A 22,146-nucleotide genomic window follows, 5' to 3' on the forward strand; every position below is an offset into this window, starting at 1 on the left:
AGGCCTTGCACCTTGGGCCAGTTCAGTTCCAACAGCAGGAAGGCATTTTGCCATCTGTGTAAGCTAAGGAACAATTCCCACAGTTAGTGGGGTCACCTGCTGGACCTCCAGGAGTCCATTGCAGAGCTTGCTGAAGCACATCCCTCCCCTTCCTGCTGCCTCTTGATGTGTAGGGCTTACCTGTGTATTTGTTTTTCATTTTCTTAGCTGTCTATGGAATAATTAATTGATTATACATAAGCAGGATTTTCTCTCTAAGCTTAAATCTTAATTCTTCTTACCTTATGTAAAAAAGCCCAGGTAAAACAGACACTAAAGAAAATGCAGGGAAGCCACATGGCATTGGGTACTTCAGAGTGTATGTGGTGGAATCTCTGGACAGTGTGTGTTTGTTGTTAGCACCCAGTTAAACAAAGATGGTTCATGCTTGGGGGGATGTAGCATACCTTACCAAATCCTCTGTTAGTGTATACAGATGAGAAAAGTTCTCTCTTCAGCTGAGCTTGTGTCCCTGACAAATGTGGGAGTCTCTCTTCCAGTGCATGGACGGGGTGACCTTTTAGCACCATGATTAGTAATACTTCTGTAACACTGATTCCATAGTTTTGCTTAACATTATCAAATAAAGCAGATCTCTTCCCTTTCCCTCCTTGCTACTTTAAAAGCATTTGGATTCTTTAATTTTCATAGAAAATACAGACAGGAGCAATATTTTTCAGAAATATATATAAAGGAATACTGCATGGGTTTAGAGAACTATGTATACAATTCTGCTTGTAATGGTTTATTCTCTGTTATCCAGGAGAAGCAAACCTTGTGGTGAGGTATTTCTTTTTTCAAGCTGGAAGGGCGGAAAGGACATTGACTTTGTGACTGAAGAAAAGAGGAGATGGTTTCTTTTACAGGCTTCTTTTGAGTCTTGGCAGTTTCCTCAGGTTACTTTTCAGTGGGAAGATGTGTGGAACATAATTTAATCATAATAATGAATATTTCCTAAATAATTTAAACAGGAAATGGAATCATTGGGCAATTAGGGCTGCTACATCTTTCAAAGGGTTAAATGCTAATTTTAGCTAGAGACTTTTAAGTGAAATAGATTATATTAACATTTCTCTTAAATAATAGGTATGTCTTTCTGTGACACATCTGATTCTTTGGTAATAGTATTAAAAGTTTTCTGCTTTTGATAGAAAATGGTCAAAATGTTAGGCTTTATAAACTTCTTTGTATAAAAACTTAGGAATAAGGGAGTCCTTTAGATTTTGATGGGCTTGAGCATCTTTTCCATATGGATTCAATTCACATTTTTATCGGAATGTGGAAGTCATTACTCTGACATCTGAAACTGAGGTAGCAATAAAAAAAATTATCACAAACAAGACAGCAGACACAAATGATTTTGTGTTTATTACTGGGTGGCCCTCTTGAAGCTTTCCCAAAGTTAATTGGTTCCAGATATTTGAGAATTAAAATTGTATTGTGACAAATTTATTTCTGGTCATATTTAACTCGAGTCTTCTCAGTAAGGAGGCTTGAACAAACAGAAGAGTTGTCAACCCACTCATGTCAGTCTCCAGTTTTTGTTGTAGTAGCTTTAATCCCAGTGATTTGGTTTAATAAAGACCACTGAGAAAACAAACACTGGTGGTGACTGCACTGCTCTTGTAAATTATTTATCGTATCTCTAAGGTTTTACTGCGGCGTAAGTGCTGCTGTGTTAGCTTAAATTGTTCACAAATATGTCATGTTGGATTAAATGCCTGTGTAGAGTTTATGTGTGCCTAGGAGCAATGCTTCCTGCTGTCTGGGGTGGGATTGGGGTATTTGTGTGTGCGCAGCTGGGGGCACACAGACCTGCCCCTGCTCTTGTGGCGAGTGGGTGACCAGAACAGGCTAAAACACAAAATCTGGGGTTTCATGCTCTGCTTCCAATACAGCAGATGCTGCCTTGCACAGGGCAGTCTGTCTGAGTGCTTTGTGGTTACAGACATTCCGTGAGCTCTTGGCTATGGGTCGGTAATGGGATTGTTTTGCTGCTCACCTCAAATTGCATGTGCTGGGAGCCCAGGGGCTTTGCCCAAGGGAAGCAGGAGTCCAGGGCAGGGTGTGCAGCACCTCAGGTTATTCTGATTACGATTTGGTATGATGTATTTTCTGTACAAAATAGAACACATTTTCAGGTATTTGCGAATAGGAGACAAGCGTGACTAAGTAGTATCTTAAGTGCATATTACACACATTGTCATATATCTGTCATGTGTCTTCCTGTACTATACTGTACTGCTATAGTTATTCAGAATATTTATTGAATATTCATATGCAGATATTGCGTAACAGTAGCTTTATTCTTTCAATTTTATAACTAAACTTGGGTATGAAAAGCATTATGAAAATTACCTTAGTATTTACTGTTCCTGTCTTATCAATATGTACCTCAAACCTTTCTTTGTTCCTATGGTAAACAAGCCTTTTTTCAAAGTTCTTAAACTTCTATTACAGGACTCAAGTTTTAATCTTGAAAGACTTTTAACATTTAGAGTTTGAAATTGCTAAAGCTATTTCTAACAAGTAATGAAAGTCTTGCAGTAGTAAACTCAAAGGTGGAAATTGCTAAGAGTTAATTAACTTTCTCTTAATGAAAGGACCTAATTTTTAGCTCAGTATGCCAAGTACTTGGAAGACAGTCTTTTTCCTCTCAGAGATTGTCAGTTATCAGCTGTGACACTGGTAATAAGGTACATGTTTGAACCCCCATATTTTGCATGTATATTTATATGTATATTTATGTGTATGTGTATTCACACCTGGTGAAAGCAAAGAGAAAGGCTTTGTCCTTTTGTATGTTTTTCAGAATCAGCAGTAAGTAAAACCTTTTAAAGGAAATTTTTGATTTGTGTAGGCATGGGTTTAATTAATACAAGTCTATGTTCTGTAAGTGTTGTGTTAGTAAAATTTATGAAAGAGCACTAAACTGTATTAAGATAATTTATGGCCCAAATAAATGTCAGTTGCTAAGGTAAACTAGTATAGAAACGGTGTAACTAGGACAAAAAAAGTGAAGAACTGGAGTAAATTGCAAACATTGTAAGAGCAGCGATACAATTCTTTCTTTATATTCACCTAAGCAAGTGTAAGTTCGTTTACAATATATTTATTAACAGTCTCAGGCTAATAAAACAACACTTACAGAGCAATTTTGGACACTTTCCAGTTCTCTGTATTGTGCAGTGACAAGTTAGGCCAGTGCTTTTTTTCTTTATTAAGAAAAAAAAAGGAATCTGTATTCTTGGCTCTTTTATAAGGTTGTTAAATGTGCCATTTGGCATTTCAGAGCACTGCTTTGCATTGTGCTCAATTAGTGCGGACGAAGCAATCACAGCGCCAGTTTCAGAAATGTGCCTAATTACTATAAACCACTGAGGGAACCATTCATTCTGCGTTTCTGGCTCTGTGGGTGCCAGCCACAGAGACTCCAGCAATTTCTGAAGCCTAATCCCAAGTCACTTCTCCATGTTTCTGTGGCACTTGCATTTTGAAACCTGTAAGGGGGTCTGGCTGTTTATGAGCATGCATTGCTCTGCAACTGTATCTGTAGTATGTTCTGGAAATGAGACCTTGGTGCATAGGAAAGGATTGAGAAAGATCCTTCAGCCCTTTCTACACACACACACTTCCCTCCTGGAAAAGGAGGTGCTGCCATTTTATGTGTTATTTTAAATTATTCTGACTCCTGCCACAGAGAGTCTTTATTAGTTTTGAAGGATATGGATCAATTTTTGGAATAGGATTTACTTGTAGCCTGTACTAGTCAACTGCCTAGTTTGATGATGGCCCTCTTCCAGCTTGATGACAAATGTTTCACATTAGTCTTTTTTGGACACTTCTAGTTGATAACTTAGTTTTGAACAGCTATTGGGCATTTAAATCCAGGCTTAAGGAAGGCGAGTGTTGGCTAATTGCTTTGGTAAGACATGTATTTGAAACAACAAATACACACCTCACTGATTTAGTTGAAGCTGTTTTATTTGTAGGCTTTTGTAAAATGATAATTCATCCTTCTCTTTCTACTGAGTGAAGGAGTTGGCTGCTACCAGAAAGTGTTCCTGAATAGATACTTGTGTGAGCATAAAGCCTGGAACAGAGCTGTATTGGGGGAGTGTCTTATTGTTGACAGTTCATGCTGACAGTTTTTCTGGTCTTTTGATTATGCAAGTTCTTTAAGTGCCAATGAAGCCCATCCTTTTTAGCACCAGGGTTTTTTTCCCATCAGTGAAGCAGTGAGACTTTAAATATCTGATAGATGAGAGGGAAAAATTTGGAGTGGAGACCTCACCTGATATATGGTACTTTAACCCATGATGGTGCTAGCTACTCTTAAATGTTTACAAAACAGAGGCATCCTGTTTTCAGACATGTTTTGGAAGCTTTCTGAAGAGTGACCCCAACTGAAAGCTTTTGATTTATGTTCTCGTTTGACATTTTTGCACTTTTCAGGATTAATTTGCTCATTTGATGTGGAGCACAGTGTGTTTTAGGTTCACTTGGCTGTCTGCTGTGGTTTCTAAATTGTTTTCAGTGTTGCTACATTCCTTAGACAATTCTTTGTTCTGTAATTGTGTACTTGTAATTTATGTACTTTTTCCTTAAGAAGTATGAGCTATTGTTTGGCTGTGCTAATGTACAGGGTGGTTAAATGAACCTATCTGTGCAATCCAGTACAGTTTATGGAACAGACCCTCTACATGTATTAAACTTTGCCAGGAATAATTGTACATTTTGTTCCCTGTCAAAGATCTTCTTTCTTGTTATTTTGTACTTGGTTAAAGTGTTTGCTGTAAATCTTAACTCTCTGTAGCTTTTTTGAGTTCATTACATGTTTTAGAATGAAGAGAATAGGTAAATGTAGAGTGATTAAACTGGTCTGAGTTTATTTTGAAGAGATTCTCTTTGTCTATCCCTGAGGCTTAAAGCAAGCAAGACTTTGAGCTATATTTGAATTGAACTTTAAGCCACCTCCTCATTACTTTCCCAATGTTGTGATACAGCTCTACATCACTTGGACTAGCTTAGAGACATGCTGCAGTTTATGATTTGGTAATCTAATAGCAGATGTACTGGTAGTGCCTCCTGTTACCTGAATCAGTGGCCTTTAACTGTGCAGTCATTGTCTTCCTTGGGAACATTGCTCATTCCCAATAAAGGATTATAGATGTCTTGCAGATTAGCAGCTGCTCAATTTCATTACTATAACTGTTGGTGTGTTCAAAACTTCCATAAAATACAGGTTATGAGTTCGTCCATTGGCTTTTTTCTGATGTTTCTCACCTGCAGTCTGTAAATACTTCACAGTCTCTTGAAATTAATTCTCATGAGTCAACTCAAAGTGGCAAGTATGGTAACCATTTTTTGCATGAGAAGTAGACTCAGAATTATTTATTTGGATTGTGTTCAAAAAGTATTCAATAACTTGGTGTGATTCAGTGTTAGAAAGCTGAGGCATTTGTCCTTGACTACTTCCAAATTTCTCTGATTACATTTTTTACCACACTGGAATTGGAATTGTTCTGTATGTTCTCAAGGCAGTGTATGGAAATAACTAAGTCAATATTCTTTATGACTTTTGGGAAGTAAGTGAAAATATTATTCCTCTTTCGGATGAGTATTGCCATGGTAGTACCATCAGCAGCAGATTTTTTGGATCTCGATTGAGAGTCTCCTTAGGAAAGAAGACCACACTACCTATTTACAGAAGAGTCCTGTGTTTCAGTTGTCTTGCCTGATGTCAGATAATAAAAACAAAAGCTAGAATCCAGCCCTTCTTTTTGCCCTCTACTTGTTTTACTGATCTCATTGTGCTTCCTTGTGATCTGCCTCCCAAGTTGTAGAGAAAGAGGAAAGAGGTTTACAGACCTGGCGTTGATTGCCATGTGGCTTCATTTCCTTCTTTTACCACTGTCTATAGCAACCATCTGAATTTTGATGAAGGTCTTATATCCCCTGAGACAACCCACACATGAAAGTAGAAATCAAGTCTGATATTTCTTGAGTTAGACTAGGCTACACTTTCTTCCCTATACAAAACTGTTACTGTTAGGATGACAAAATTAGTTGGCAGTAATTACCAAATCATACACCAAGACTATTTCATAGTATTGAAGTCAATTCCCTACAGTAATTTTGGTGACTGCAGTGTTCTCGAGCAGTTCTGACTGAAGGCCTCTCTAGATCTAATGTGTTTCGGAATGTGGAGGCTGTAGCCAACTTCATTTCAGGGTGCTTGAGTCTGAGTCTGACTCGTGCCTTGATTTTTTTAAGGGCATTTTACTAGTTCAGCTTGCTAGAGGTGCTTTCTTCTGCTTTGGCATTTGCTGTTTGTCCACGGGTTGTGTGGCTCAGCTGAATGCAGTAATTCATTCATTGCAGAGTCAGGCCAGCTACCTTCCCTTTGTGGAAAACATTCAAGAGCAAGAAGGAGGAGTATCCATTTGGCATGACAGAGAAACAGAGGTGAAGTGTTTTAGACTTATGCTATACATGGGTAAATCCTACAGATTTGTATATTTAGACTTCTTTAGCTACAAAATTAGAGTGGTGAGTTCTCATACCTTTTGTTTGAGCAGATCTTACAGATTTTCGCTGTAGTACATGTGTATAATGCAGCAGGGCTTGTGGACTACAGCTTGACATGGCTCCTGTCAACAGCCTTAGTGTTGAAAGTAGACTTGGTTCTTCTGATAGTGTATGTGAAGGAAAAGTGTGCCTTCCTCCTGAGATTGGTCTTGTGATAAAAGTTTCCTGCTTTTCTCAAAAAGAGAAAACAGCATGTACGCATGCTTTGCTCTGCACTGCTTGGCAGAGAAGGGCGATTCTTAGATGCTGGAGGGACTGTTGTCATGTCAATTTTGAGGAAAAGTGCTTGGGAAGAAGAATTCTTGCTCGTTGGGTTTGTCTGAAATGGCTTCACTTGCTGAGTGTGGTGCAGCCCATAAGTGAGGGTTTCTATTAGTTACTCATGGCCAAAATAAAAACAGCTTTCTTGAGAACAGGAAGCATTTGACCAGTGCTTCCTCCAGTTCTCAAAATATTGTTCTAAGCAATGAAATTTTTAGCTCTCCTAAAAAGAAAAAAAAGTTGATTAAAAAATGGTTCAGAGTACTACATTGGGTTGGTAGTTAACTACCATTTCCTATGTAGTATATGGCTTTCTGAACTTTCTTGCTGATTATTTTGTATTAAGTGTTTTCAATCACAATCAGCATTTGATTTAATTAATTGTTTTTATAGATAAGGGCATGTAATAAAAAAAAATCACAATTTTTTTGTTAGGTCATCACCAGAACAGACATATTCTTCCTCAAAAGCAATTTAGCTGTCTACCATCAGTAAAACTTTTCTAGACAGAGTAGGGACACATTTTTATAAGCTGCCCCAAAAATGAAGTAGTGTTAACCTGTGTGTTCTGTTTCTAATTAGTTTGGAAAGATTGTGTGACATATATGTGTTTAAACAACAAGTTTGGGAAGTGAGTTAAGTGTCTCATTCAAAGTCAGTGTAATCTGTGGTACTGTTTACACCGTGGTCATGATAAATCACTAGTTTGAAAATGTTTTTTGGATTAGAGTCATATTAGTTTAGTACATAACACTGTGAGTAAATCACAATACATGGAAACAAACCAATTGAGACAAAGACATTTTTGTTCCATTTGCAAATACAGAGAGCTACTACTTAAAATTGCTACCACTGGGAAATGTAAAAGGTGAGGTAATCCCCTGAAGAAAAAGGGCCCTGGTTGTGAAACACATTAAATGTAAATCTTGTAAAACTTGTAGGGAATGTACTGAAGTACTGAATTGAACCTGCTCAGAGTTCACACTAACAAGAAATTCTGGTCAATGAAGGCAGATAAAGGAATTGTAAATGACTACTTAAATTAGTCTGGAATTCCAGAACATATGCTTGGATAATATGAAATAAAGCTGTCTAAATATGCAGTTCCTACTAATTTACTGATAATAGTGAATGCCTGTTACAAATCCACAGCTGCTGGAATAGTTTGCTGATGTTTAAATCTCTGCCATTTTTCAGGGGTTAGAGTGGAGAAGAGAGACAAAGGATCTTTGAATTTTGCTCTCTGTTGTCTCAGTAACTCACCAAGAACCACAGTGGACCATGAAAGCTCACCTCAGTCTTCTTTAACTTGTGTGGCAGAAGAGTTTGGCTTCACTTATTTATAACAGCTTGGGAATTAATTCTACAGGAACATCCTGGTGCCTGTTGCCATGTCACACACTCTGTCTTCTTGACTGTTGTGTTTCTTTCATCAGTGCTCTTAAGATGAGGAGGGTGAGGTGCTACTAAATCACAGCAAAGACTCAAAATGGATGGACAGGCAAAGATGTTCTAATAAGTGTAGGATGATCAACAAGGCTAAGTGTAAGATGCTGCACCTGGATTGGGGCAATCCCAAATGCAAATACAAATTGAGCAGAGAATGGATTGAGAGCAGCCCTGGAGAGAAGAACTTGGGGCTGTTGGTGGATGAGAACCTCAACATGACTTGGGAATGTGCACTCACAGCCAAGAAAGCTGGCCTCATCCTGGGCTGCATCCAAAGCAGTGTGGGCAGCAGGGTGGGTGAGAAGATTCTGCTCCTCTGCTCTGCTCTCATGAAACCCTACCTGAAGTGCCATGTCCTGCTGTGGGGTCCCCAACATGAAAGGAACATGGACCTGTTGGAGCATGCCCACAAAGATGATGAGAGGGCTGGAACACCTCTCATATAAAGACAGACTGGGAGAGTTGTGTTCAGCCTGGGGAAGATTCCAGGAAGACCTCACTGCAGTCTCTCAGTAGTTGAAGTGGACTTAAGAGAAAGATGGGGACAAACATTTTACAAGTGTGGTGACAGGACTAGGGTCAATGGTTTTAAACTGAAAGAGGGCAGGTTTAGATTATATGCAAGAAATAAATTCTTTGCTGTGAGGATGGTGAAGCGCTGGAACAGTTTGTCCTGAGATGTGGCTGCCCCATCCCATAGAAGTCTTTAAGGCCAGGTTGAATGGGGCTTTGAGTAACCTGGTCCAGTGGAAGGGATCCCTGCCCAGGGCAGGGGGATTGGTCTAGCTGGTCTTTAGAGGTCCTGTCCAACCCAAACCATTCAATGATTTTGTATAGTGTTGGAGTTGATTACAGCTCTGGACTCAGGGCAGTGTTACCCTTTTATTCTGAAAACTTGGTGACTTCATCAAGCCTTGTCAGACATGCTGTTTCTACATGTTGTTTCTCCAGCAGCCTTTGGCCAGGCAGCAGCAAAGTTCTCCATGGATCAGTTTCAAGTGGAATAGAGGGAGATGGAGCATGATGAGTGCTCCTTCTCACCATTTTGGAGCTGAAAATCTGAAGATTGTGCTGCCCCTGAGTCCTGGGAGGATCACTGACTATATAAGCAAATGTGCTTGTATATTCCTGCTCTGGCCAGACTGGTCTTTCGGCCACTATCTTTTCTGCTCTGGCAGCATTACTAATCAAAACCAGATCTGACAGTTGTCATGTGCTTTCTGCAGGCTGGCTTGCAGCTGTTTGCTGTCCTTCTGCTGTGTGATTGGAAAGAAGGAAGGTTTTAGTTGGCTTCAGTGGATTGTTTCTCAGATGCAGAAACCTCTGTGCCATGATGTTGATGGGGCAGGCTTGCTTGGACCTCCTTTCTCTGGCTTTTCTGTCAAGGCAGAGGAGATTAAATGGCCTATTTCTCCAGTTTCCCATGCTGGCTGCTGGCCTGGTTTGTGGGTAATTCAGTTCATGAGCATTATACTGCTGGATTTATTTTTTTTCTTTTCCTGGCTTCCTGATGCTTGGTTAATTGCAATGTTGAGCCCTTCAATCCTTTGTGCAGAGAAAACTAGAAAAAGGTGAAAGTCAGTTACAGGCTGGGACCAGGAATCCCAATGTAAATACCAAACATTTTTTGGGAGGGGGCTGGGAGGAAGGAAAGGGAGAAAAACAGGTAGAGGAGAAGTCAGGAGAAAAAAAGCAATTATGATCTTGGCAAATATTACCAAAAAAATACCACAACTGCAGACTACTGGGTTCAGATTAAGAAAAATGCATACAAATGCTTTTATTTCATCCTCTTAGCAGCATATATAGTGTGATTATTTCTGTGCTTCCTTCATGTGTTGAGAATGTGTTCTGCAATTTTAAATTATAAAGCTCTTTAAGGAGAGGCTGAGGTTCCTGAGCAGGACTGCAGCATTGAGGATGATCAGGATAGTTTAGTTAGGTAAAGGGTAGCGATAAATTAATTCATAAGGCAGTTTATTAATCCTGAAAGTTCCCATTTGGGTCAATGAGCAAACAGAATTTTTAAACGGAATAGAAGTTACACTGAACTGTGTGTAAATTTGAACCTATGTTTACATGACAAATCTGCAAATGCTCTCAGGAATGAGCACGACGACTCAAAGAAAGCTACAATGCTATTAGTCTTGTTAGTTTTAATACTGATTTATTTATCCTGTATTAGTGATGTGTTTTGCACGTCTCCAAACCTCTAGTTAGGTAACCAACATGCTTATTATTTCAGAAAGAAGAACATTTCCATATAGTAATTTTCCTTATAAGATACTTGGCCATGTGTGTGCTTTGTTTGCACAAATGTTGGGTAAGTAACCAGAGGAGAGGGATGAAGCATTATGGGATGCAAAGGTGGCTATTTGATGCAACACATTCTGAAACCTGAATTTGGGTAAAAAATTAGAGATGTTTTGGAAAATGGATACAAGGCTTCAATGAACTCTGTAAAATATGCTTTATCATGGGGTTTAGATTGTTTAGTCTTTAGAGAGTTCACAGTTAAGGTACTTTTATTGAACCTAAAGGTAAGAAATTATTTGACCTATTAATGGGTGACTGGAAAGAGCTTGTGTGTAACAGATGTCAAATACAGGCTGATCTATTAATTGTACAAATAAGGTTCCAATAGTTTAGTAATGACAGCAGAGACATTCAGAGTCATTCAACAAAGTAAAAGATGGAGGTATATGGAATTCACATCTATACAGTGGAATTAACTGGACTTTTGTGGTTTTTCAGAGAGTAGGAATTTACATATCTTTTTAAAAGCTTCAGTATTGTATTTTAACATACTTAAAAATATTTTAAATCTATAAAGTATATAGAATGGCAATGCATTCTGTTTTGGTATTGTGGTAATTTCATCAAAAGATGTAACAATAATTAAGCTCCTCAGTTAAATCTGTCATTTTGAGTAAGGTTTAAATGCAGATAGTTGCTTTGCATTTGACCTTTTGTGGACAAAATTGAGGGAAAAAAATCAGAAACTTCTGTGTTTTCCTAGTCATTATTGCTTCTGAATCTCACCAGATCATTTTTTTCTAGGCCTCGTTCTTGTTTTCAAAAGTTGTGTGATGATTAGCTAATAAGGGCTATAACAATAGTTCATATATAATCAAGTTGAAAGATTGTTATTAATGCTTTCAGATAGACTGTCAAAACCCTTTTTTCATATAATTTGCTTTTCACAAAGAAGCACAAATTTTACAGGCCAGAGCTGTCAGCTAGCTATTTTATTCAAGATCAGCTAGCCTAATAGGAATGAGAAAATGTCTTTTGTGTCCTTTTTTATTCTTATAAACAATTTGCACCATTTTAAATAATTAAATTGGAGGTTTCTTTCCTGTTTTGTTTTGGGTTTTTTAATGCACATATGGAAGAATTAGATGCCAAAAATTGTCAGATGATTAAAAAGTGTGCGTTTCTAAATTCATTAACTTGTGTGATCAGTCTCTTCACTGCTTGCATTTGCAGTTTTAGCTTTGGTGAAACAGTAACTATTCTGATGGATTATTATGTGAGATAATTTTATTTTTATCTTGAAGTTATTGTGAATACCTAGAAAATTCAAGCCATCTGGAATCTAATGCAGTGTTTCTCTTTCTGTTTTTCCTACTATTTCCATCAATAATGCACAATTATCTTCCACTTTAGTTCTGGTTCATACAAATGGTTTCCCCGTTTTTTTTTTTAACCCACTTGCAAAGAATTTGATCAGAAGCAACTGCTTTGTTGGAGCAGGAGCAGTTGGCCATCTTTGTCTGGAGATGACATTAGAGCTTGCACAGCGTTACAGAGTGCTAGCATACGCTGGGCTGCCGTTTCACCTCACGTATAATGTAACACACTGCACATTCTTTAGAACGAGTAGCAATTTTAGGATTCAGTAACTATCATCTTGGCAACACATTTATTTCACACTGAGATCATTAAAACCATGTGTTGACAATTTGCCTTCTTACGAACCTCTGACTCCCGTGGCTGAGTAGAAGGCTTATTCACAGTGAACTGAATGCAAATAAATCTCAAGTTTTTACAGCTTTCTAAAATATCTGATTATATTGTAATAGTTAGTGAAAAACAGTTAAAAATTAGCTAAATTCCTAGTCAGCAGTTTATTTGAGAATACTATTATTATTTCTTAAGTGAGCAGTTATGCCTAGTATGATTTGTGACAGAGCAATACTCTGGATATTTTTAGCAGATTTAATACAATGAAATAAACTTGCCATTTTAATATTCTTAATATCTTTTAGCATATTATTTAAAATTAAATCCTTTGAGCTCAAATGTCTTTAATAGACTTAGTCAATATTGAAACAAATTGTATGAAAATATTTTGCAGCATGAATATTAACTGTTATTATACCAGTAACTTCTGTTGATTTGAAATTACATATCAAGAATATGTCAGGCAAGATGTGTTCAATAAACTGAATTTTTAGTCAAAGTAAATTTGATGTCCTGTAGGGATCCTTTTGCTCTCAGCAAGACATTATCATAAATAGAATTTTAGAAAATATATGAGGTATTCAAGAACATTGTTGTTTTTTTTTAATATTGCTGTTGTGGTTCTTCATGCAGCTTTTTTCCCTCTATTCTTTATGCAGCATTAGGTATGATGGAGTTTGTTTCTAACATTAAAAAAAAAAAATGCTGTTCATGTATGTTTTGACTTTCTCCACCCTTATGCTTATTCCCATATCCAACATGTGCAGCTGAGATGCCAGCAGGATGTTCTGTGTTTTTGGATTTCCTTGTGTCTTGGCTCGTCACAGCTAGAAACTGTAGGATAGCCATCCACTTGTTTGGCACAAAGCATTTCCACTGCTTAGAGAGAATTTGAGGAATTGGGCTGTGTTTCTTTGGGAAGCAGAAGGAATTTACAAGTCATCTGTAAATTGCATTTTTTTGTGGGCTTGTCACTTAAAATGTTGTGAAATGCTGAAACAGGTTGATCAGATAGGTTGTGAGACCTCCAATCTTTAAGATGCTGAAAATGGACCTAGACAAGCTGTTTCAAGGGAACCTTAGCAGGAGCAGATAGAATCATAGAATTATTTAGGTTGAAAGAAGCCTTTGAGAGTCCATCCATTAACCCGGCACTGCCAAGTGCAGCACTAAACTATGTCCCCAAATGCCACATTGGCATGTCTTTTGAATACCTCCAGGGATGGTGACTCAAACACTTTCCAAGGTAGTCTGTGTTCAAGTGCTTTACAGTTCTTTCCAGGAAGAAACTTCTCCTAATATCCAATCCCCTCCCCCAGTGCAACTTGAGGCCATTTCTTGTCCTGTCACTTGTTACCTGGGAGAAGAGATTGACCCTCACCTGGTTACAGCCTCCTTTCAGACAGTTGCAGAGAGGGATAAGGACCCTTCTGAGCCTTCTTTTCCTCAGGCAAACACCCCCAGCTCCTTCAGCTGCTCCGCATACTACTTGTGTTCCAGACCCTTTCCTGGGGCTACGGCACTTCCTTGGACATGCTCCAGCACAATTCTGTTTGTTTCTGCATTGGCAGGGCAGGAGATTGAAATTGAAGACAGTGTTGAAGCTTTGAAAAAACAGAAGTGTTACAGATTAATTTACATTTAAGTCTGGCAAAATTTTGCTAGTTGATTACTTTTTATCATCAATCTGTGTGATGTTATTGCCCTATGAAGGTGTTAAAAAACTCTGAATGGTTACATCATGTTCTTCTTCCTTACTCGAATCTCCACATGTTCACACCTAGTTTTCTTTGTCAAAAGAATGCAGACCTGAACTATTTACTGCCAGTGTTCACCTCCTTCACCTTAAAGCTTACACCAGGAGTAAGCTTGGGCTGATTACTGTTTTGAAAGATGAACTTCTTTAAGCCTCCTCTTGGGTTTTGCATGCTGAAACCCCAGGCTCTTTCTCCAGCCTTGTCATTGTCAGTCAATGGCTATAGGTGGCCTTATTGCCACCATGCAGTTTATGTGGGAAGCTGTGTTTGTAGTGCTAATCTTCTTAGTGAAGGGTGGCCTCCAGAAGACATCTGTGATGTTGCATTTGCTATTGCTGTGATTTTTCCTTGTTTCTGAATGGTTTTGACATCTGACATTAATGAGGTGAGTACAAGTATACTAGGAGAGATCTTTTAATAGTAGATGAGAAAAGAAAGTCACACACACCAGTGGTTTTCAAAAGAAACAAAAGCAGCTTAGCTGTATTGACAGAATGCTCAATTTGGTTGAAACATGTCTAAAAATGTTGGTGAAAGAAGCCAATTTTGTGAAATACAAGAGGTTGTGTGAGGTTCACTTCATCTCTCAGAGAAGAAAGGTTTGAGAAGCAGAATCACGGTGGAGCACTGCCGTGCATCCTTGTGGGTGTAAATGAAGTAATAGATTTTGCAGCCCAATGTTCTGAAGAGCACACATTCGTTTACAGGTGTGTGGGGAGAACATACGGTAATTAAAAAATCTTTTCTTGTAGAAGATTATTCAGGAAAGAGTAAACCCCACTTAATCTGTCTCTAGGAAGACTGAGGAATCTCAAGAGATGTCTTTAATATCACATTTATTGAGATACAGCTGTCTTAAGGTAGTGGTAGTGGGAACCCAGAAAGTCATGCAATCATTTCTTTGTTTAGAAAGATGATCAGCTGCTGCAAACTGCTTTTATTTATAAATTTTCTAAATGTGGTTGTTTTATTGTTTTTTTTTTCCAAACAGCCTGCTAACTGCTCTTTAACATAGATCCTTAAATGTCAGGGTATTCTTTTAATTAGAACCAGATATTAAAACCATGTTTTTTTACAATTGAAATTGAAACCAGCTTCACTGTTTGCTATGGAATCAAGTTTTTAAAACAAATCTGTTCATGTGTATGCTGATGTGCCAATCCGTGAATTCATGTAACTTGCGATTTTTTTTCATGCCTTTTTCTAACCAGCTTGTAGAAAGAGAGGTGGTACAGAACCTATTATAGTCTGCATTAAGCCAGCAACCTATATGTGTATCAGAAGTATGTGCCAGTTGTCTCACTGGATTAAAGAAAGGATGGGGCAAATAACACAGAAAGGTATTCAGCCTAATTAAAGATGAAAGATTTCCCCAAATTTGTGTTCCCTGCCATTTACATGTGACAATGTTGTGTAGTCCCACCATTACTGGGAGTTAAAAGGAGCTTAGGTGCTTTTACGAAAAGCGCTGCATCATACTGTTTTTTCATACTTATTTGTCAATTTACTTGTATATTATTAAATAGCAATTTAAAAATTTTAAGTTTCATGATTCGTGAAATACCATATAGCTATTTTTGCCACAGTACCCTGCTTTTATATGACAGCTTCTGGAGGACCGTTATCTGGGGCTGAGCATCTCTGACCTGCTCAGAGCATCTTCTGGAACAGCTGAGATGTTGCCTGAGGGATCATGTACTGCTTAAGTGTTGCTTAGACTGAGACCAGAATCACGTCTGACTTTGCAGTAAACACTTGCCTAAACTGCAGGTTGTTCTAAAGGAGTTGCTGGAGCAATTTAATTGTAAAATAGGTACTACAAGGTAGCAGAAAATACAAAAAGTATTATAAAAGTTGAAACAAATTGTCATGAGCAGTGTTGTCTGCTTTTTAATAATGAATTTGTCTGTGTGTTTGTTGATGCAGGCCACAGAAACATTGTTCCGAATGGCCGTAGCAAGAGGAGCTATCACACCTTTAAGACATGGAGAAGTAAGGCTAAATATATTGGCATTGTTTTTGTGTGTTATTTATGTGTGATACAATGCTTTATTAATATAGTGCTTTATAAATTCCTGGAAGTCATACTGTCTTCAGGTAAGTGAAGAGAGCTGGACTATATTTAATTTGCATACCTACATTCCACTATTTTTCTGAAGGAGAACAAGAACTTAAATACTGCCCAGTCAGAAATGAAATATTTTTCGAAGAACACTCTATCCTCTTTGCTTCAGTCATTACTTAGCTGTATGATAGAAGTGACTCGAGAGGCTTTCAGCTGCTTTGCCAAGGGCTAGGGTCCATTTTTTTCACTGAATTTTCTCTATTAAAAATTGTTAAATCTAGAGAAATTCACAGGAGGTCAATATTTGTTACTGGGTAACTGTGGAGGGATTACTTCATCCTTTGTTCCTTTCAAGAAATAGTTACTTCATGTAATATACAAAGTATTTATATATTAATTATTCCAAAGAGGATAAATGTATTTCACTGTTATGTTGCTTATACATGCTTCTGTTTGTGGTGAACATTTTTTTCTTTCTTTGTATGGTTTTCTATCTGGTAAACATGGTTTTGAACGTTGATGATTAAATATATCCAATATGAGTTGGTGCCATTTATACTTGGGTTGAACTTAATTTAAAAAATAAAATACTATAGTCAGTCATGACACTGGAAATGAGGAATGATCTGGGCATTGCCACAGCTGGATGCTACAGTGTGTGAGGTTTTTCAGTGTTAGAATCCTCAGTGTTTTCTCATGGTATTGTTATTTTATCAAATTCCTAATAAGTTTGTGAAAAGTTCTTATCAGAGACACAGAGTCAGTCTGGAATCTTGACCTAAACTGACCCTGGAATCTCAACTGTGCTGTAAAATGTTCCTTATGCTGATGAGGTTGCCTTAATCTCTTTTTTGTGACAAAATAATGTATCTCTGTGTCAGTGTCTGAAGGTGTACTTGAGACATGTCCTGCCATGATCTGTAGTTTTAGCTTTTCTGTATATAGGAGTCCTCTATGAATTTTATGTACTGCTATTTTCTACAGAAGAGCATAATGCCATTTCCAGAAATGTTAGTTACTGAATATGTGCATCTCTTCCAAATTCCCTGGTTAGTTTTGTTTTTTCAGTGAAGGGTACTTAATTTTCCATGTTCTAATGACCAGCTTGCCTAAAAGGTTTATGTAGTTACCCAGTCAATGGTGTGAATTATGGAAAAATAAAATTATGGGTTTTTTTAAAGAGTAAAAATTATGCTGTTTGCAATCCAAAATACTAGGACAACTGCAGGCATAATGGTGTATATTGTGAATGATATTAGTAATTTCTGAATCTCATACATCTTTTGTTGAGCCGGTTTAGCTCATTGATAAGGTAGAAAAAAATTTGCTTTGTTCTTCAGATATTCTTTCTGATCTTTTATCACTTAAACCAGCTCAAAGGCTAGAGAGAACCAGAGGAGAAGCAGCAACCTAAGTGTTGAGAAGATGTAACCATGGTTAGCAAGAAAGGAAGTACGAGAAAGTGAACTTCATGTTGATGTATGGTGTCCTGTGATACTTTTTCTGAGGTATTCCTGGGGTCTCAGTGGAAATGCAGTTAAGGCTAAGCTAGATAATTTATAGATAAAACATGTAATAATGGTCCAGAATTGGCTTTTTGTGTAAGAAGGCAGCGGGAGAAACAAGAAAATACCTTTTTTCTCTCTTGTATTTTTATTGGACTTTATGCATCAGAAAATGTTTTTGCTCAAGGGAGATTTTTTCATTAAATTCCATTGTGTAATTATAATTTACTTAGTCTGAAAATGAGAAATTACATTATTCAAATGAAACTAATTTTTCCAGAAGAAACATATAATTATCAAGTCATACTAAAATTTTTATGTGCTCTTCCAAGAAATTGCTGGATGTTTGCACAGTGCATAAGTAGAAAGGGAGCCAGAAAAAAAGTTGAATATGAACTAAAGTTGACTGTATTCTGTTTGAGAAGTGTGAACTTGGCAGTGAAAATCAAAACAGAGAAGCTTTTTAAATGGAAATTTCGAAATACAGAGGCAGCAGTCCAAAAGTGTAAAAGTGTTGTTCAACTTTCACATCAGAACTTAAAAATGTAACACCATTTAAAATGTGAGAGATGGTAAAGCTGTTCACTGTTAGAAAGCAAAAGTAATACCTGTTTGTTTTAAATTAATTAAAAAATGACATTATTCTGTCTGTACCACTGAACAGATTAATGTGCTAACATTTCTTCTACAGACAAAACAGGATGCATGAAAAGCTGTCCATTATGATCCAGTTGTCATTACCAGGTGGAGTTTTAAGTTATAATATTGAATGTCCACTGGCAGTCCCTTTTATTTCTCCTTTTAACATTTCCTCATTCATTTGGCCTTACCAGGCCTTTATGCATATAGAATTTTTATGTTCTTCCTTTATTATCCTTGAAGAAATTAAAAAATAAGGTTGTACAGGTTTGGTCTTTCTACTTTTGCATGTGGTTTATAAAATGACTTTGAGAGTTTAGGTAATTATGCTGCCAAAACTAATGATCAAAATTGAGTGCATAGTGCCAAAAATTATTTAACTGTGGAATATTAATCATAGAGGTTCCCGAAGAATTTTCTCAGCAGTTCTCTTGCTCCTGGGTGCGTCTAAGTGCAGTAGCATCCATGGGAGGGAATCAAACCCAGAAGAGTAATTAATTTTCAGGATTCAATATGTTGTTGTTTATGCTAATTAGTTATTCCTGTCAGTTATTTTGTTGTGGGGCTGGAGCATGAGGCAGAGCTTTATTCATTTCTGTTACCACTTCTAGCTGATTCTCAAATGATCCAAAAATTGTAGGAGCAGATTTGATCACACCAAATCCCATGGCTGTGCTTCTGTCTGGAAATCTTAATAAGCATTCCATTAATGACACAAGGCTCAGAGCCGGTGGTTGGTACGGCTGAGAGCTGTGCATCTGGGGATCTCAGACCTGGCACCACCTAGAGAGCATCTCCAGCTGTTTCTTCTGCTTCTGGTCTTCATGGAAGAAGCTCAGATCTGCTGCCATCGGTTCCTCACAGTGTCCAGCCTCTTCCAGACAGGCCTCCTGTCCCTGTGGGTGCTGTGTGATGTGGCAACAGTGATGGGGTTGAGGAAACAAGAGCAGCAACAGCCTGCCTGCTGAAATGAGTGAGAAGAGGAATACAAGGAGGCTCCTGCTTCAGAGCTGACCATGCTTTCCAGTACTGCCTTCTCTGGGGCCTCCACTGCTGTGTGCTGAGCCCCCAAGGGAGAGCTGTAAGGAGGAGTAAGGGTTGGCAGCAGTGGGCTGTGAGGAGTCACTGAGTGCATGGCAGCAGGATGGAATATATTTGGCACAAGCTAAGATCAGTTCGGTTACTATACAGAGAGAGAGAGAACTTCCAAAATGTTACTGGAAATGACCAATTTTATTCACATTGCGCCAGTGACATACCAGAACCAGTGTGTCATGCGTAAATTCTGTGAAGATACTGAAAAAGGAGAGATCTGGTTAGGACAATGAGCTCACAGGACTGATGTTCTCAGTCCCTGTAGATGGGGGAAATGAATCCACACAAAGAAGGAGCAGGGGGATAAACTGAGAGGGTGGAACCCTTAAATGGAAAAAATGCATGAAATACATAGGCTGATAGAGACAACAGATCTTACGGTGGAGTTAGGATTCCCAGAGAGCCACAGCTGATACCAGCCATGCATGATCTCTGTGGCTGTAAGCATTAAAATATATGTTTTTCTAGCCTAAAATGGCTTACTGCCTTGAAGTATAGTGCATATAACAGTATGCATTGCTATGGCAGTACATATCCATGCTTGAAAGTGAACTTTGTTGGAAGAAGACAAGTCTTTCTTTTCGTTTAAAGCTGTTTTTAAGAGATTTCGCCATTCTGTGTGTTTCCTGTAAATTCAGTAATGTGAATTGTGAAGTTTTATGAATTTAGCCCAGATATCTGTAAAAAGTAATTTCTGGGTTTGTGTTTGTAGTTAATACCAGTGATGTATTTGCAATACCGTATTTAGCTATACGTTGAACAAGGGGATCAGTAAGGATCTTTAAAATGTGGTTTCTTTAATATTTTTTACAAGTGAATACATAACAGTGGGAACAACAATATGAAATGCTCCTTTGCACAGTATTACTTTTCGTTCTACAGACATACTGAAAGAACCTTGGGAAGGAGGGTACATAGTTGAAGTGGCATTACTGCCAACTCAGGTTTTCCTTGCTCTCTTTCTTCCCAGTCCACTATGTCATAGCAGAGTGCAGTGTAGACTCCTGGAAACTCACCTGTGGAATTAAAGTCATATAGACATGGATTTTTTGTATTATTAACAGTAACTGCAATTACTTTTTCATGAGGAGGAACTTTTTTCTTTTACTTGCCAATGGAGCAATTCAAAGGAGATATTATGACACCTGTCATCATGTTTAGTAATGTGAAGATGACATGGAACTAAGTATTAATTAAATGATAATCTCTTTTCCATATAAAGGGGTTCTAGGATTGTTAGTCTCTTGGATCTTGTTGTCTGTGTTTTTTCCTGGCCTGGTTAAGGGTTGCTGGCACACAGAAAACATGTATTTTTAAAATTTAATACGTTGTAAAACAGTGTAAATTTAATTTGACCAAATCATATTTTTGAATGTTGTGTAAGATCCAAAGTGCCAGTAGACTTCAGTATTAATTTCTCTTATAATTACCCACTTGTATTTGAAAGATATTTGCAAAACTAAAAGGAAAGAGTTAGTTGCAGGCAGGTCTGAGTGCCTGTTCATCTAAAGTGATGTCCCTTCTCTCTGTCCTAAGAAAATAATCTGTACTTTAATTTTCAGCTTTTTCACAAGAAATGTATTTTAAAAAAATTACAATTAAAAAGATACCTATAAGAGTGTTCTGAACCATCAATTTACTACTTACTTAGATTATTGGCATGCATAGTTATAGCTTTCTCATTGGTGAAATCTATTTTGAATGTAGTATGGAGCCTGTCTTTTATAACTTCTTGTAAAGAAGAAGCAAATGGATAAAACGTATCCACAAGAACAGAACTGTTTTATAGTCCTTTAGCTTAAGGTTTTTGTTTGGGTCATATGTGTCAGAAGTATTTTAAAATAGTACTGGGATCTGGAAAATCCTTCTGGCAGGTCACTATGGGTAACAGTTCAAAGGTAATTTAATTGTCAAAGACTGGCATACCTTATCTATGTTATCTGGAAGTAAGTCAAAAGTAAATAATTCTTCTGATTAAATGTGGTGCAAACTCAGGCTTGATTGGAGAGAGAGATTGAGAATGAGAATGCCATTGAGCCCTGGGGAGGGAAACCAGCAGATGGCCTTTGAGGTGCTCCAGTGTACAGTGTTCTGGTGCTGTTTTGCCATGTATTCAGTTGTGTGGAGGTGTTATTTGTCTAGCTTGCTTTGGTTTATCCATTTTAAGTGGTCTATGGATTTTAAATTAATTTTTAATCTTGAAGAGGAAGGAAAATTTGTCTTAAAACTGTACTTGAATATGAAGAACTTTTCTGCTCTTCTAATATGCCATTTACCTAGGGATAGTCTGTTTCTTACTAAAAGTAATTTCAAGCCTTAATAGAGTATTGACCTGCTTTAAATAATTTTAAAGTGTTTTGATGGAGTTAATTTGTTAGGGAACGTGAAAAATTAATGCACTGTAAGAATCATGTCTGGTGTAAACTTAAGGTAAAAATATCTGCAAGTAGGAGAGTGACTACATATTTCAGAAAATGGAGAGGTACCACTGAAGAAAGGTAATACACAAGTTTGGAAACTTGGAGAACTTGAATTTCAAAAAGAAGTGAAACAATACCTAGATAACTCATGCTTTGTATTTTTCTTTTAAGTATATGGAAAATATAGCCTGCCTGTTTTTCTTGGAGTGGGACAATGGAATTTAGTACTTTAAGCATTTAGCATATCGTGCTCGGCATTATTGTTATTGTAATTTTCTTTAGTGCAAGCTCATGGTATGTATTTATCCTAGAATAGTCTTAACTTCCCTTAATGAAGTGAAACACAAGGCTAAAAAGTA

General features: G+C 37.6%; 1 protein-coding gene across 1 annotated transcript in view; it reads left to right on the forward strand.

The window, feature by feature from the left end:
- Nucleotides 1-22,146, forward strand: part of TMEM135 (transmembrane protein 135) — a 157,139-nt gene that overhangs the window by 51,851 nt on the left and 83,142 nt on the right. The window contains exon 5 of the mRNA XM_088159340.1: nucleotides 15,990-16,055. Within this exon, the coding sequence (XP_088015466.1) occupies nucleotides 15,990-16,055 (66 nt within the window). The remainder of the gene's footprint in view (nucleotides 1-15,989; nucleotides 16,056-22,146) is intronic.

The sequence above is a fragment of the Sturnus vulgaris genome, chromosome 2 (assembly GCF_052056855.1).
Source record: "Sturnus vulgaris isolate bStuVul1 chromosome 2, bStuVul1.hap1, whole genome shotgun sequence".
NCBI lineage: Eukaryota > Metazoa > Chordata > Aves > Passeriformes > Sturnidae > Sturnus > Sturnus vulgaris.